This window comes from Anser brachyrhynchus, assembly GCF_964034855.1.
Source record: "Anser brachyrhynchus genome assembly, chromosome: 3".
In the NCBI taxonomy this organism is placed as follows: domain Eukaryota; kingdom Metazoa; phylum Chordata; class Aves; order Anseriformes; family Anatidae; genus Anser; species Anser brachyrhynchus.
In genome coordinates, this window is record NC_137696.1 from 119,862,528 (window position 1) to 119,880,234 (window position 17,707).

Consider the following 17,707-nt stretch of genomic DNA (forward strand, 5'->3'; position numbering starts at 1 on the left):
TACCTCTAAAGGATATTTATTTGCACAAAATCAAATTTCTCTTCAGCAGCACAGGACTCGGTTTGGTATTAGTGCAAAACGAGGATAATACAATATTAAACAAGTGCCTAGTGCCACCCTGTGGAAATCTACAGGAAGTAGGGCTATTGCAGAACCCATTTCTTGAACAAAGTGCTAAGACAAGCAGGTGAAATATAAAGGCTTTGGAAAAAGTCTCATCTCCATTACAATGGGTCTAAAACCAGAACACATCACATTTCTTGAATTAACATCTTCCGTTAATGAAAAAAGAAGGGAAGAGAAAGGAGAACGAGCACATGCTACTGTACCAATCACAATTATTTTGCGTTACAACATTTTAGCACACAGAGAAATTGAGACTCCCATGGAAAACAAGGTGACAAAGATCAGTCGTATGCTGTTGGCAGACCTAGAGAGAAACTAGCAACCCTTATGCTAAGATCCTTTCTTTCATAGGATTCCTGAACTTGCTGTAATTTGTGTATTTGGCACCAGAATTACTGGAAGCAGTTTCTCAACTGTGTGCAGTGGCGGCAGCAACAAACTTCATCTCTGAGGGGTTGAGAGACATCATTTTATGTTGTTCTGTGTTATTTTAGGAATTTAGAGTACAGAAAAAAAAAGGAAAAAAAAACATTTGATGGGAAGAAAAGGGTGTACTGGAGCTGGGGACAGGGGTTATGGCAAAACATAGAGAACAGATAACTTTGGGAGCATGGGAACATCCTGCCATTTATGTGGGGTCATTGCATGGGGGGACATTACATGGTCATAGCTGAGTCACATCAGGCCTTTATACCCATTGGACTGCCTCTTTGATGGGCAAAGGATGTCCAGCCCTTTCCCTCTCATTTGTATGTAGCCCTGAGCAGCTTAATGAGATTCATGTCAAGAGCCAAAGAAATGATCTCCAAAGGCTCTTAACTCTCCAGCTTTGCATAAGCCTTTACAAAGCTTCCTGCTCTCATTCCAGGGCGTTCAGGCTGTCAGGTTGAAATAGAAATCCCTCCAGTTGGCTGATGTTGCTCTTACTCTATAGATTGAGACAAATGTTTATTTATCTGACATAAACATAAAAGAGAAAGGTTGCTAGCAAGAAAAGTATTAGCTTTGATAGTCTGATGACTGTTAACATGTTCTAATTTCCTCCCCTCACCCCCATCCCTACTAAGATTTGGCTTGATATGTATTCTCAAAGTACCTGGATCCCTTCTGTTGCACCCTACAGCCAGAAAATACGATTTTCTTCAATACTAATGCAAATCTAATTCATGTTTATTGTGCCAGGATGTTCATGAAAGCTGTCTTTGAAGGTCTGCACAGTCCTGAGGTGAACATGAGCTTTGTCTGACACAGAATTGACAAATCCAACCCTATTTTCTCCTCTGTACTTTTTACTTCTTTTCCTCAAGCTGTTCAGGAATGTTGTTTTTCTATCATTCTCTCTGTTTCATATATAAATAGTAGAGAAGACATATCAGTAACAAAAGGCATTTGGGGCTCTTTAGGACTTCCAGAGGACTGTCTCTTGCTGCTGCCAGAAAGAATGGTGGGATAGTAAAAATGAATAAAAATATGACATGAAATTACCTGAAATGCCCAGATCACACACTGCTAAATTAACAGTCATTATTTCAGCAGGTCTCAACTTCTTTTTTCGCTTTGAAGACATAAAAATAACGTACCCATTTCCCAGAGTTGAAAGAATCCCTATAATAAAAAAAAAAAAAAAGAAATAAATAAAGAAAAAGAAAAACAATAAAGATAGAGTTCTCCTTAAAAACAGCAATATCCCACCTTCCTTGTGAAATTCTCTGGTATTTTCAGCCTAACTTTAGTCCCAGGGCTAGATATTTTAGTCTGAAACATGATCATCTCATCCTCATTGTACAGCTCATAGAGACATCTACTGCAGATATCCCCCGCCCACAACAAATGTTATTTTCCTCTCTGCAGCAAGACATTGCCTTCACCACCTGAGCCTGCACAGCTATTGAATGAATGCATATAACAGAAATCCCATAATTCCTCTGTTCTCATCAATCCCATTTGTCTCACAAGTGTTCATAATGCCACAAGAATAAAATTAAGCTGTCTAATCACAAGGACGCCAATCTCTGACCAGCCTAAATTTTATTCTACACTATAATCAGAGGTTGAGGGATACATTTCTAAAATAATGAAAAATATTTAGATCAATATCACATCTCAAATTTTACCATAAAAAAATAATTTATATCACAATAAGAAAGAAAAATGTAAAAAAAAAAAATCTTGATTATAACTTCTATCTGGAATTCAGTGCATTAAAAGAGATCTTGTTCATATTGTTTGATCTCTTTTTCTGCCATATCACCATCTAAGACCCATATAGCCCCATGCTGCAGGTGGTTGATCATCCATGGAGCTAATCACACTGATACCCCGAATTCCAGGGTTTCCATTTCCCTTAAAGGAAACCATTTATTTACTATTTCATACCTGAAAGAGTTTGGACCTGGAGTGAGTGCTTTGCAGTGAAAAAGTTGTAAAGAACACAACATTTATTTCAGAAAGCAGGAGTCTCACCCCTAAAGGTACTGCAGTTTCCATCACCCTGTGCTCTTACTTGAATTGGGTGTAAATGGCCAGATTTTGGTAGTGGGGAGGCTGCAGTGGCCTCTCTGGAGTGAGGTTGGGGTTGCCTGGTGGAGCCTTGTGGAGCTACTGCCAGTTCCAGCCAGCTCCGCTGTGGACACACTGCAGGCAAAACTGGGCCAGCCAGAGGAGTTTGTGGCACTTCTGTGAAGGTATATTTGAGAAAAAGGAGCTAAACATCGAGAGAAAAGTGAGAAAGCAGGAGTCCCTCCATGGTGCAGCCGGTGACGCCCAAAGGGACTGTGGGCCTTGAGGCCCTATGCCCGAGATAAGTAATAAGTGCAAGGTCCTTCCAAGTGCAAGGTGCTGCACCTGGGCCAGGCCAATCCCAAACACAAATAGAGGCTGGTCAGAGAATGGACTGGGGAGAAGGCTCTCCAGCCCTGGGGAGAAGGACCTGGGGGTGTTGGTTGATGAGAAGTTTGACGTGAGTGTGCACTTGCAGCCAGGAAAGCTAACTTAATCCCAGGCTGTACCAAAAGCAGCAAGGCCAGCAGGGCGAGGGAAGTGAATCTTCCCCTCTGCTCTTCTCCTGTGAGACCTGGAGTGCTGTGCTCAGCTGTGGTGCCCCCCAGCACAAAAAGGACATGGAATTATTAGACTGAGTCCAGAGGAGGGCCGTGAGAATGATCAAAGGGCTGGAGCACCTCTCCTACGAAGCCAGGCTGAGGGAGCTGGGATTGTGCAGCCTGCAGACAGAAGGCTCCGGGGAGACCTTTAGAGCGGCCTTCGAGTACCTAAAGGGGGCCTGCAGGAAAGCTGGGGAGGAACTTTTTGTCAGTGATAAGAAAGGGAGTAATGGCTTTAAACTAAAAGAGGGTAGGTTTAAATGAGATATAAGGTAGAAATTATTTACTCTGCGGGTGGTTAGGTGCTGGAACAGGTTGCCCAGAGAAGCTGTGGGTGCCCCATCCCTGGCAGTGCCCAAGGCCAGGCTGGATGGGGCTGGGGGCAGCCTGGGCTGGGGGGATCTGCCCTGCCCATGGCAGGGGTGTTAGAATTAGATGATCTTTAAGGTCCCTTCCAACCCAAATCATTCTATGATTCTGTGATTCTAAGAAGACGAAGAAAAGAGTGATCTCCCTATCTTCATCTCTACCTGTCTGAGCTTTCTCATTTTTGCTCTCCCGTCCCACTGTGAGGGCAGTGAGCAAGTGGCTACATGGGTGCTTGGTTGCCACCTGGGGCCAACCCTCCACACTACTATAGAAAAAAAAAGACCTAAGTAACCTAATTTTCCTCTGTTGATGAGACAGCAAAATCATTTTTCATGGTGCCTTCCTACACATTGTGCTGGTGTTGACACTCAGCTGTATTTCACGCGTTCCAAAAAGACAGCAGCTCACCATCCACCCAGCCAAGCTGCCATCTCCAAATACACCAAATAATTTTCATCAGCTTCTCTTTGCATTCTCTGCTTGTGAGGCCAAATCTCAGGAATTAGACCTCAGGAATTAAACAGGTGTTTTCTTTGGCCCATCAATGAAACGATCACCTTGCAAAGGTGCTGTGTTCTTCCAGAACCAAGAAACCAAACCTGGGAACATCTGTGAGGCAGAGAGAAATGGCTTCCAGCAGCTAAAAACAGACTATTTCACAAGAAATATGAAGGACTGCAGAACTGAAGGTTTAGTGAACCCAGGAGAAGGGTACTTTGATTTTGAATTTTTCAGTAATAAGTGTAATGCTCATCTAATTGGAAACACTTCCTATTTTTATACTGCAAGTATTGCTTTCCAGATTATTAAAAAAATAAGAATAAACATATTATAACAGAAGTTGGCTTATCCTTTAATCTTAGGTTTTCTCAGCAAATTTGATTTATCTTTGGTGAATTAAGTTTAAAGCACATCCCATTTTTATGGCTCTGAAAATTCAATCTAAATTATAAGTAGATACAGGTATTCATTTGAATTTTTTTTCTTTGCAGCTAAGTGAATCACTTTCAATGTTGCTGAGTATATTTCATATATCTTAATCTTTTTATACCCATTTCATCTCCAGTGAAATTAAGGATACCTAGTGTGCCATCATTTTCTTTGAAAGACCTTTCAAAAACACCTGTCATTGTCCTGAATCTTTTTGAACAGACAGGAAGTCCAGAGAGATTTCTTGATCAAATAAGTCTCTGAAGGAATTTTTTATTATTAATAGCAATATTTCAGATGGTCCCAGTTCACTTTCCTCCTAATGCTACAACTGGAAGGTGTCAAGTGATAAATTTAAGTCCCCTTTTGCACCTATCATTTCTGACTGTTGCTTATCTGGATTCTTTTTAAACTCCCTGATGTTAGAAACTTTACAATCTCTCTAGACAAGTCATCTAATGTTTTTATTTTCCCTGCTTTTGAAAAGGTTTTGTTAACAGCTATCCAAAGTCCTTGCTGGTGCAAGCTCCCAGCTCTGGTAGGTGATGGCAGGCTGTATGCCTCGGCAGAGCCCGGAGCTGGAAACAGGGAACAAAAGACTCTTCAGATATAAAAGAAAGTGTTTTTTTTTTTCCATGAGGAAACAGTTCAGGGCAGAGCTGTCCATGGCAGTGTAACCCTATTACTTATCTCCACACAACGAGACAAGGATGCAATAGCTAAAAATGTGACACCTGCAGGGAAAGCTCCAGGCACAGATAGGTAACCTGCAGTGAAAGGCAAAAGCACATGAAGGAAGCAATCTGAACAAATAAGACTCCTTTTCTCCTATCAGAGAGGGGTCTAAACCATCAGAAAAAAATAATAATAATAATTCAGGATTTTGTTTTCAATTAAGGTGTTTTATAATACACCAAGGAAGTGTGCAACAAGTTTGCAAATTGATGGTTACTTGCCACGGGCTTCCAAAGAAGCTGACTGCCAGCAGGTCTCTGCTCGGTAGTGAGTCACCCATGCAGTAAATCAATCACTTCAGTGATGGAAAAGATAGCAGGGAAGTGACAATGTAAAAATAATCAGATTCTTAAAACTATGTGTACTGTTTGATTTTTTTATTATTTTTTAAGGTGATTAAAAAAATACACATGGAGGTGAACTAGTTAGGATCATGTCTTACAGAGAATGTAAGGTTTGGTCAAGACCCTTGATTTTCTTTAAAAACAGAGAAATGCATTTTTATCTTTACAAACTGAAATATTTCAGTTGTTCGACTGTCCTGACCCTAAAAACTCCACCAGATGTCCTGATAGGATCCCAGTCCTGTTCACTTTTCAGCTTCTTCCTATGTTGAACCACATTTTAAAGTCACCTCTCTGGCTTCAAGCACAGATGCCCAATAGTAATTCCCACCTCCCCATAGCTGGTCCTTCTCTCTACCATCTGAATGTCCATACCGGACATCCTCAGGATGGAAGAACATTTCTTGAAGGGATCTGCACAGGAAGAAGAGATGCAGTTTGGCAGCAGAAGAAGACCATGGACAGGTTTGTTCTGAACCACAAGTTTTGATAAGAAAACACAGACATACCCTCACTGGATGCTCCAGCTGTTTTCCATCTTCTACTGATAACACAGTTTACAAAGTAAATCAAGTATGTCTGCAATACTGCACAGTTACCACAACTGTGCCCAAGAGCTATTTAGGCACATAGCTTTTGCTTACTTCTTTGAATACTTGGGAGCTGTGATTAACTATAAAACTGCCAATTACAGACAATTTATGGCCTCAGCAAGCCTGTCGTGTGGAATTTGATCATAGAATCATTTAGGTTGGAAGAGACCTCTAAGATCATCTGGTCTATCCTTTAACCTAGCACTGGCAAGTCCACTGTGTCAGTGAATTGTTTCATTGAGTTATAATTCCTTCCCCACTACCCCAAACAGAGACCTTATCCACCACGTAAAATCTCTGCACAGCAGTTCTTCATGTCCCAGCAAAAGCAGTGGAGACTCTGAACTGTTAGAAATCAGCTTAGTGGAGACGGAAATTCAGGGTTATTTTTGTTTGCAGAAAGTAAAATAGCTACCTAGAGAACAACAATGATGAATTTTCTTCTAAATTCTCATATTTTTGCATGGCCTGGGATATTATTAAAATGTTGCCATCCACCTAAACATGAACAGGTAATAAAATGGGGGTTTGCACAGCAACAGGATCTAGTGGTAGTGTAAGGTATAACCCACATTTAAAACATTAGCCAAACAAAGGCCCCCTTTTTTTCTTTCTTTTCTTTCTTTTTTTCTTTCTTTTTCTTTTTTTTTTTTTTTTTTAAAGCAAAATTTGTTTAAAGACTGCTTATTCCCAGCTATGCACAAGCGGAGCAGGAAGACGTAGCATTGCTTCATCTACCACTTCTGTTTAGTACCCTCTCTCAGTGGCTGAGCTCTCATCTTAGTGGCTGAGGTGTAATTCTTCCTTAATGATAAAAAGCATAACACTCTCCTTTTCCAAACAAACCCCTGTAAATAGTTCTATACTTCTCTCAGCCTCTGGCAAAATAACATCCATTACCGTATTACAGTGTCAAAAACACTGCTGGTCAAAAACCGGTCTAAAAAACATGAAACCAATTGCCATAGCTGAAATTGCAGAGGGCACGGCTGACCCACAGCCAGGCAACGATTGCTTGAAATCATTGCAATGAAAAAAGTTACACATATAATCAACAGATAAGTTGAATCATTATAAGCTCTTTTTAACTATAAAGTCGGTCTCCTCACACTCCTCCCTTAAGACTATGCCTGCATGGTTGGGGGTTGGTTTTTCACTGGAAATTTATGATTTCTTGTCTTTGCCTTAATTTGAGTATCAGCTTTTCAAGATGTTTCGCACCTGGCAGGGTTATTTGGAACTGGATAAATCTACACTAAATACACCCCATATAAATAGGCAACGTAGTATACATTGGAAGAATTCATTTCAGCTCCTCCGATATATTTGCTGGGATTAAAAGTAAGTTTGCTTAACTGAGCAAAAAAGACCTGAGGGGGGTTATTTTGGACAGTTCAGTGAAGAAATCTGTTTGCACAGTAGCAATAAAAATAATATTTATATTACACATATATAAAGAATATGAAGAGCTAAGATACATACAAAATGGTGCATGAATACTGAAAACAGCACAATGATATTAAGCAGAGCAGAGCAGAGCTACAGCTTCACTTATCAGCTCTATCATTCTAAATTCGTTTTTCACTAAAGACATAAGCAGAAGACTGGTGAGAAATAAGCATTATTCAAGCCTTTGTGAGACTTCCACAGTAGAAAGTAAAATTAGATTACTCTTAGATCAGTCAGAGGAAAGGCAGTAAAAGAGGCACGCATGCAAAATAGTGAATGAGAAACATGAAGGTAGGACTGAAAGGTCTTTGTGTTTTGTGCACAAGTAGAATCAGAGAATGAATCTGAAAGAAATCAATGGGAAGGAATATCTTGTATATCCTGTTTTTAACCATGGGGTTCAGGTTTCTGAGACCTGGTGCACAGTTTGGTGCAGCACTGTTACACAACCTGGGCTTGGCTTTACTGAGAAAATAGTGGTTGAGCTGTGGGAAAATAAATCAGCTAAAGCCATAAAGCACAAGGAAAACCACAGGAAAAAAAAAATGCAAGTGCTAAGGCAAGTTAGAAGCTCAAGTATTTGAGAGCAAAAACGTTGACACCAAAAAAAAAAAAAAAAAAAAAGTCAGTGCTGTCCAAAGGGCAAAATCTCAGATGGTAAATCAGCAAGAACAAGGACTTGCTTATTGTTAGAAGCAATGTAGACCAGTGTTTCCCAACTGAATGACAACTGCCTGGCATATTAATGAACCTAGAAATCAGTCCTAGCTATCATCTCTCTGCACTAGCTAATAAATAATTGCATTTATTCTGCTTACAAAGTCACTTTGCACACGGTGAAAGACTCCAAAACAAAACACAGGGGAAGGTAATGGCAGAAAATGCTGTTTGATATAGTAAGTAACAGAGGACAGCTGATGTCAGGACCTGAGCAAGGTCTGAGCAAACACATCTGAGGATGTTCTTTCTTAATGCATAGGCACGAGAGAGACTTTGAAAATCCACACAGTGTAAGAGAAGAAGACATCTCTGGTCAGGAACAATTAAACTGCAGGCTAGCTACCTATCATTAGAAATAGAAGGTTTCTTCACTTTTCACTGGAAGGTCCACTAGTTTTCACATCTGACTAGCTGGAGCAGCATTGTCTGTTGACATTAACCATATTTCTAATATCTTCCCTCCTCTCCCTCCTAGATTTTTCTTTCTGGTATGAATATGCAATTACACATCTAATGCACTGCAGCTTCTACCTTCTTTGTGAATGCCTTCAAGGATTCAGTGACATATTCATATTTCAAAGGTGAATTAAAAAATCATTACCAATTACTGTCAAATAAAACCCAGCTACGATGTCAGCTTCTCTAGAAAGCTTTGATGCAAAGGGGTCTTCCTTCTGGAGGTAGTGTGGGAGGTACTCTTGCTGGGAGGAAGCGTTGTGATCTGATGCCATCCCATTCATGACCAGCTCAGTACCTGAAAATAATAATAATAATAAAAAAAAAAGAACAGAGTATGCAATAGATAACACTTGCCACAAGAAACTGTGAAGATAATTTTCTTCATATATAATATGTTTCCTCCCATCTCCATTTCTGTTCCAGCAGCTCCCAGGGCATTTCATGATCCAATTCAAAGTTGCATAAAGCATTCTGACATATTTTATTTTGTGTCTTTATTTATCCGAGAATGTCATGATTCATATTGCAATCACCACAGTAATCCACGTGAGCAATATCTAGGAACCAGTGTGTTCTGGCATGCAAGCCAGGGTCTCTGAAGTGCCTTCCCTGAATATCTTAAGGAGCTTCATGTTTCCAGACAAGTGACCCAGAAGAGTGACCCAAGACTGAGAATCTGGGAAAAAGAAGTAGGGCAATTGCTAATGTCTGAATAGCTTCATAGTCTGATGTGTTAATGCATGCTGAACTTATTGTCTTAATCTATATGCACTGTTCTTATAATCCTGAGAAACTGGGAATTATTAGTTAGACAGTCCTAGCAATTTTTTCATATCCTGAGGGACACTGTGTCTATAGACTGGAGCTGTGCAAATTTCACAGTAAAATGAAGAGTTGTATCCATAAATTATCCTTAGAATTATTTAGCTGGGTTCTCATGTAAACAACTTCACATGATTATGGTTATAAACATTAATTGGCTATTATGGTTTTGAAGAAGCAACAGGAGTATTAAATAAGACTCACCTAGGCAGGCTGGTTGAGTTTCCTACTTCTTTTTTGGGAAAATGGTGAAATGTGCTTAAGATCAATACAGTGAACCCTGATAAGGGAAAACTAGAATCTGGCAGACATCCTTGCGGGTTAAGAAGCTGACACTAGCCCAGTATAGACTGAGTCATTGTCTACAGGTGCCTCTTCTTGACCCTGAACATAGCAGGACCCCACAACAAGGCATCTACCTTTAAGCATCTCAAATGAACATTAGGTGTCCATGCTTAGGCAGTTGAATTGATCTCTGTGTACCTACATTAGGATGCAAGGACTCACCCTCATGGATAACTGGAAACTAATGCATCTTTTTCTCTTGTAGATACCCATGATAGAAACACCAGATTTGGATAAGATGAATCCCATCCTTGGTGTCTAACTTAAGGGGGCTTAAAATTCAGAATATCAGTGAAGCCTTTAATATTAAAAACCAAAAAAACGACCAAATAAAATACAGCTTCATTTTGCCTGGCCAGAGCAGAATTATGCCTATTTCCTTGTATGCAGAAAGACAGGCTCTTACTGTTAACTTCATAGGCTGCTGCTCAAGGAATGCTCATGCACATTTAAGCAAGACAAGGGAGAAAGAATCATTTTATTTAACTTTACTGCAAAGGTGATAGAGAAACAAGTGCTGCCTTTAACACCTAACATTTTGTTTTCCTCCAGAGGAGACAAATAATAGTGTTTTTGTTGAAAAAGACTTACCCCACCTTGATCTCAGGTATCTTTGTGTATTCCCTCACCCTCCACATCAGAACTCTCTAACATGATGCCAAAGATGCTGCAGTTCAGCCATGTTTAATGAATTCAGAGATACTCAATATTCCCCTAGAAAAACATTTCGTTATTTAACCAGTTCTCTGTCTCTTCTACATCCTGATGGCAGACAGTCTTCTCACTAACAGCCCTGTGTAGCCAGAGACATAACTGATGATACCTACCTACAACTAAAGTACCCACATCTCCCTCCCTGCTGTCCCTCAAGCTTTGGGGAAAACAAGAAACAAACAAACAAACAAACAAACAAAAACACCTAATTTAAGAGAATCAGGCCTTGGGTGAACATTACCATTCCATGGGAGAAGCCAGGTTTGATAAGAATAAGTATCAAAGTGTTTATGGACATCTTCATTTCCTGAGCCACATTAAGATTTCCCACTCAACTTATTATTTGGTGGCTCATGAGGACAATACCATTTAATTTGCCAGCATGCTTGAAAAAGTAGCTTTAGAGAAGAAGTCTCAACTTCTGTACATGCTAACCCTAGCCAGAAGCTCAGTCGTTGGGCTCTTCAACCTGCCTCTGAAGGAAAGGTGCAGGTTTCCAAACAAGTCACGACCACGAGGTAGAAGGAAGACTTCACTGATGAAACTGGACAGCTACAATGTGGGAGATTCTGCTGTTTTTCTCAATATAAGTCATTACCTGCTTGGAAATGTTACTGTTATGACGGAGTAGTCTTATCTGATTGAAGAAAAAGAAAAAAAAAAAAAAACTACTTATCTTGGCTTTAAGTAAAAAACAATATTATTTACAGGCACACAGATTTGTTGCCAATTTTCTACAAAAGAAAAGGGAGATTAATCTCTGACTTCCAAAAAGAGGCACAAAAACTTTCCTCATTACTTTAAATAATATCTGGTAAATTAAGAGTAAAAGAGGTTTCAGATATGAGAAGATCAAAACCAAGTCTTTGCATGATTTACACAAAAAGTGTTCTAGTGAAATATAATACACAATTTAAGTACCTGATTACTGTTTTAAAATAGTTACATCCTCCTGATTAGGCCGGAAGTAATTGTGCCCCCAAAATGAAGCTCTATTCAAGAAGAAAATCTCACTTTTAGAGAGAGAGAAAAAAAAAAAAAAAAAAAAAGGAGAATGTAATGAAGAAGGCAGAATAATTATGCCTCTCATAATTCCATGTCAAGAAAAATCATAATGCTGATCAGCATCCAATTCCTACTAAGGCTTGGGTAAAAACAACTAAGGACAGGGATAATTTTTAAACTCTCAGGTAAAGCCTAGCAAATTTAGGAGATGTGTATTTTCCAATATGAATTATTTCATAAACAAAGATCTGAACTACTAACCCTATTAGTTTGTCTTGTTTTATGCATTTGTTTTTTTAAGTTACAACAGTATTACAATGCCTTATAAAGGTCATAAAGGCTCTGATTCACAGCCCCTAAAAGTTAATAAGTCAGGGAAAGGGACCATATAATGTTATTATAATATAAGCTTTGGTGGTATAAGTGATCCATACGTGTACCAATCTCCATTGTTTTCAAGTTCCTGTGAACCTCTAAAACATCAAGCTTATCAAACAGGTGAGCTGTAATAACCAGATTCAGATTATGCTTTCTGCCACATGGCCAAACTATGTATTGGCAGATGCAGGCTAAACTTGAATACCCTAATCTAAATTAGTAAGAAAACAGTCTATAAACTAATGTTAGCTTGCCAAAAAAATGGATGCATTCTATTTATGGAGAACAGCCAAATTAATATGAAATGGGAAAAATATTTTTGTAACTTTGCAAGGAAATGGAAATATAAACACCAACCATTTTCCCAAAAACATCTGAAAAAAATGAAAAGCATGGTGTAGCTCAGAGGCAAAAGTTATTCGGTATGAGGATGAGCAGTATGCAGCACGTGCCACAGAATCACAGAAAGGGAGCTACAACTAGATGCTGCCAAAAGAGTCCTCTGCGAAAATTACTGTGGCAGCAGTGCTTTAATGTGACTGCTTGACAAGAGAGCACAAGGAATGGATTATATGCAAAGTCATGGACCACATATAAGTTTTGCAGTCCTTTTTGGAAGCAGATGAATTTACCGAGGTGTAAATTGTAGAGTGAAACAAAAGACACCCATGTACCCCTATGCAAGTGCAGAGAAATAATTAGCAGAGCTCACTTTAAAAGAGTTATCACAGCTAGTAATAACATTATCAAGTGTGTTAATTAAGAAACTAACTTTCTTTTCTCTCACGATATGTAGTAAGTCTTAAAAACAATGAAACTATGAATAATTTTATCTGAATCAGTAAAAGACAAAAGCTAAAGAGGGAAAAGGGGAATGACCTTTCTCTTTTCTTTGTCCAGTGACAGCCATTTCTCAGATTCTCCATAACAAAGTTAGTTAGCTCTCAATGTCAGCTGGAAGCCAGTTCATATTGTCAGATGTAATTTTTATTTTAAACATTTACTTTTTATTTTAAATTTCTATTTTTTTCTTAATAATTTTTATTTTAAACATCCCCTGTATTTTTTGGAGCACATTGTGCAAGCATGGGCCATGGGAGGCATGGGCAAATGCCCCCATGGGCATTGCCTTGTCCTCCTGCACCCATCCTGGCTGCTACACTGATAACATTTACCATGAGCCCAACACACCTGGTGACAAATGCTGCTCTCCCCTTTATCTGCCTGATTCTCAATACTCATTTTTCTCCAGCTCGACAGTGTTTCTCCAGACTTGTTTTCTGATAGTGGCATGCCTCCTTAGTCAACAGCCTGACTAGCTGCTGTACTTTGGAAGGTAAATAACAGCGACCAGAAAACTCATCTCAAAACAGTCACAGAGCACCTTCCTTTCCTTGCCTTGCCTTGATTCGCCTTGCCTCTTCTTTTTTCCCCTACTAACACAGCTGAAGAGACTTCTTTAAGAAATATCGATGGTCATGGCTTAATCTCAGTTTAAGTCTAAAGCCTGAAGTCTCAGGCTACGTGCTGGAATCTGTCTTCTTAGTAGATAACTTGTTTAACCACCAGGCTGCTGGTTATTCCAGGGTAGGTTCTCTCACTCCTGTTGAAGAGGAATAATCACCTTCATTAATTATTCACTAGGTTAAAAGTTCAAATTAACATTTCTTACCTTTTGAGTGAGCACTGTGCTCTGTGACATTAAACTGCTGCTTTTGAGCTAATCATAACAGAAATCAGTAAAATTAAAATGTCACATATTCCTCCCATAATATAGAATCAGAAAACTTTTGGAAATTCAACTTTTTGGATGGTGATACTGGGAAAATACCTATCGCAGACCTGCCCAATCAACATGATGTAACATCACAGCAAAACTGGAAGGGCAGGGATAGGAGAAAACCTACAGTCAGATTTATGTGGCTCCCATCTCAGGCTAAACACCCTGATGAAAAGTGGAATCAAAATTTTGGAACAAAGCCCCAGATAGTGCTTCTGTCTCTTTTCGGTCTTAAAAGTATGCAGTTAAACTTGCTGCTGAGTTTTGAAACAATGCAATGATTATAAAAATTGAGGCAATAATAAATTCACAAGTAATTATGTGGGTGTCTGCAGCTATATTTACATTAGTTAGCAAACCTACAGCAGACGAGCTGTAGAGCTAAACAGCTGCTGGCAAAGTCCAGCCGAGGACTTTCATTTTTCCAAGGCTGTGCACTTTTTGAGCACTGGTGGTTTTGTGGTTGTGTTTGTTTGTTTGCTTTAAAAATAAGAAAGGAATAAAGATAATCCCTCTGGTTTGTTTTGGTTTGTTTTTACTGAATCCTTGATTCCGATTAACAAGTGTAGACTGAAAAAACAAGCTCTCAAAAGATGTTTTGTAACACATGACTGCTCCATCAGGCGTGACAGGCATATTTGGGCAAGCCCTGGAAAATAAACCAGTTATCAAGGATCGGTTCCTTCTTGCTCCCTCACAAGACTAGAAACTTTACTTTGCAGTAGGTCTCCAGTGACCAAGACATGGGAACAGAGAGCAATACACCACACCTTGCCCACATAGCTCATGTACAGATTACCTTTCCAGCACAGCCCATGCTGAAAGGCCCCCAGTGCCTCTGAAAACAGATTTAAAACCACAACAAAGGACGCCAATCTGCTGCTCCTTATGAGAAATGGAGTCATGCTTATTCCTGTGTTGTAGACAATTCATATTTAATTAATACAAACGATTCCACTTTTAAATAATATATTCTTTAAAATGGAACTGTTCCACTAGAGCTGATCTCAGGAGATCCAAAATCCTGACTCGGACTCTAAAAAAGAGCAATAGCAACCCTCAATGCTTCTGAGACAAGAGAGAGAGAGTTTTGGGGCTTTTTTTTTTTTGGTTTAAATAATGCCATTTTGCCAGGCCTGCATCACTTTTGCTTCGTGCTCTCTCTCTCTGTGGTGTTTCACCATGTCCTCTGTGGTTTGGCCAGGCTCTTCTTATCCCAAGGAAGGCAAGTACACATCATCCCCGTGTCCTGAAGGAAAGGAATAGACCACAGAACAGCAGCCACTTCCCTGCTCACTGCTTCGCATAGGGAGGGCACCGAAGGAGCAGGGAGAAAAATCTCAGGGAATTTTCAAAAAAAAAAAAATAATAATAATCGTGACGTTCTGTGGAGGTGAGTCACAGCAATCAGAATGGACCTGACTGGTGTCTGTTACTTATTGGGCACTGACATTTGGTTTAAGGCTTTCATAGATACCTTGTGACTGGCACATTGCAGGCATAGCATGAGACTTTCCAAGCCCAAAAGCAAATTCCAGCCTACGAACTGGCCACATCTGCTCTGAGCTTCATGGTATCTGCTACCTGAACAGCTTCAAATCACTGATGCAATCTTTCCAGGCTGTTTTGTTATCCATTGATACTTCAGTACACAGCATAACTTTTTCACTATTTATATTTCCATCTATATTATATTTATATTTCCATCCTAGCTCACCTGTTTTCCCATCTTTTGAAGGAGATTTTTACAGTCCCCTACCATCCCGAGGAAAGAGAAAGAAAGAGGATCAATCACAGGGAAACCTGTCTTGCCATCTGGACGCGGTCCTGGAAAACCTGCTTTGGGTGGCCCTGCTTGAGCAGAGGGGTTGGACAAGGTGACCTCCAGAGGTCCCTTCCTTCCTCAACCATTCTATGAACCCCGTGGGACTTCAGAGTCTCATCTCTTCTTCTATGTCAAGGCCAATTATCAGCAAATTGCTAAAACCTCTTCCCCCAGAAGGAAAACAAGGTGAATTTGTATTTACAGCAGAGGTGGGCCAATGGACTGATGGGGGGTGGTGTAATGGCACTCAAGTCAGCAATATGAGCAGTAATAATGTGTTCTGCTATTTTGGAAAATTAATATAAACCACAGGCTGTCCTAAGAGAGGTAAAGGTTTGCAATGCTTTTAAGTAATGCTTCAGTAACAACAGAGCATGATTTTGAAGGTTATGTTGTAGTCAGAGACCTGAGGCTGTGTTTGAAGCATGTATTTTCCTTTTTTGTTCTTTGTTTGTTTCCTAGGACAGCATCTGTGGAAGATATTTGAATGATTTATTTACAATAAGCAGACTGACTTCCTTTTTGCTGTAGTACATCGCTCCTGAGCTTGGAGGAGGTGATCCTTGAATATTAACCAGCTTTCTTGAGCCCCTCTTCCCTCTAGAGCTTTATCCCATAGTTCTTTACCAAGCAGATCCCTGAAGAGGCCAAAGTCTCCTCTCCTGACGTCCAGGGTAGCAAGCTTGCTGTGCTCCCTCCTCACCGCCCTCCAGATCTTGGACTCCACCATCTCATGGTCACTGCAGCCAAGGCTGCCCTTGGGCTTCACATTCCCCACAGCCCCTCCTTGTTGGTGAGAACGAGGTCCAGCACAGCACCTCTCCTCTTTGGCTCCTCTATCACTTGGAGAAAGAAACCGTCATCAATGCTTCCCAGGAACCTCCTGGATTGCCTGTGCCCTCCAGAAGCCAGACACAGAGAAACAAAATTTCTGGCATGCAATCATTACAAACCTTACCACTGAAAGATGGCTGGAGAGAACTTCAGACTGACATGCAGGATTTATCCTTAACCAGGATTTATCCTGACCTGAAATCAGCTATGTTGTTACAGATGATTGTCCAGCCAGTTCTCTAAAGCATTTAATAATGGAAATTTCAAAGCCTCCCTAGGTAAGTTTTTCCTGACGTTAGTTAAAATTGTCAAAGAGAAACTTGGGACCACTCACTTCTTAACTCCCATTGTTAGATCAGAGACATTGATCTTCCCCCCAAATCCTGATTTCCGACATAGGCAGATCCTTCTGGGAAGCAATGATGTAAAGGATTAATTTCATTATTTTAGGAGCATAATAACTGCATATTCAATGAACTGCTGAATGCAGCCTAGATAAAAGACTTGTTAATGCAAAATTAGGTGTAAGTAGACCAGTGCACAAGGAAGGACAACTCAAGAGACCTGAATGGGTAATACACATTATGGAGAAGTGCACTTGTCAGTGACAATTGTCATTGCTTTGGCAAGAATTAGGCATCAACAGTGCTCCTTAGGGACACCCAAGAAATTGAAAGTCACCATGATATTATATCACAAAATCTAAATGTATCATAGAAGATGTAGGTGCAGGAAGGAGAGAGGAAAGTGCTACAAGGGATTCAGAAGAATATGAATTGAAATTCAAGCAATATTTTATCTGGAGTGCTTAAGAAGCACTGAGTCTTGATTTGGGAATAAAAAAAATTAACACAAGAACCATGAAATCGTTTGACAAGCAATGACATGCATTTTCTTCTGCTTGGGTTTTCGTTCCCAAGACCACCTAACTGCAAAGGACCTTATATACCACCAGCACATTGCAGTACCTTGCACCCCAGCCCCTGCCCACAGCCGAGGACATTTCCAGTGCCCTCACCAAGGAACATGGGAGGCAGCACCCAAAACTCACTCACAGCTTGCCCACAAAGGTGAACACATTGCACCAGGGGCCCTACTTGGATTAAATACTCATCTCTGGATTTGCATCCTCATTGCAAAATTCTTCAACTTTGAAAGCCAACGTATTCGGAGGAAAA

General features: G+C 40.0%; 1 protein-coding gene across 5 annotated transcripts in view; it reads right to left on the bottom strand.

Moving 5' to 3' along the window:
* Nucleotides 1-17,707, bottom strand: part of OPN5 (opsin 5) — a 44,170-nt gene that overhangs the window by 17,574 nt on the left and 8,889 nt on the right. For 4 of the 5 annotated variants that reach the window (XM_080584938.1, XM_080584937.1, XM_080584939.1 and 1 more), the window contains 2 exons: nt 8,969-9,121; nt 1,612-1,731 (listed from right to left, as the gene is read on the bottom strand). In XM_080584938.1, the coding sequence (XP_080441064.1) occupies nt 1,612-1,731; nt 8,969-9,107 (259 nt within the window). In that variant the 5' untranslated portion in view covers nt 9,108-9,121. Of the gene's footprint in view, nt 1-1,611; nt 1,732-8,968; nt 9,122-13,281; nt 13,443-17,707 lie in introns of those variants that run through there. The other variant, XM_080584941.1, reaches the window with a different exon arrangement.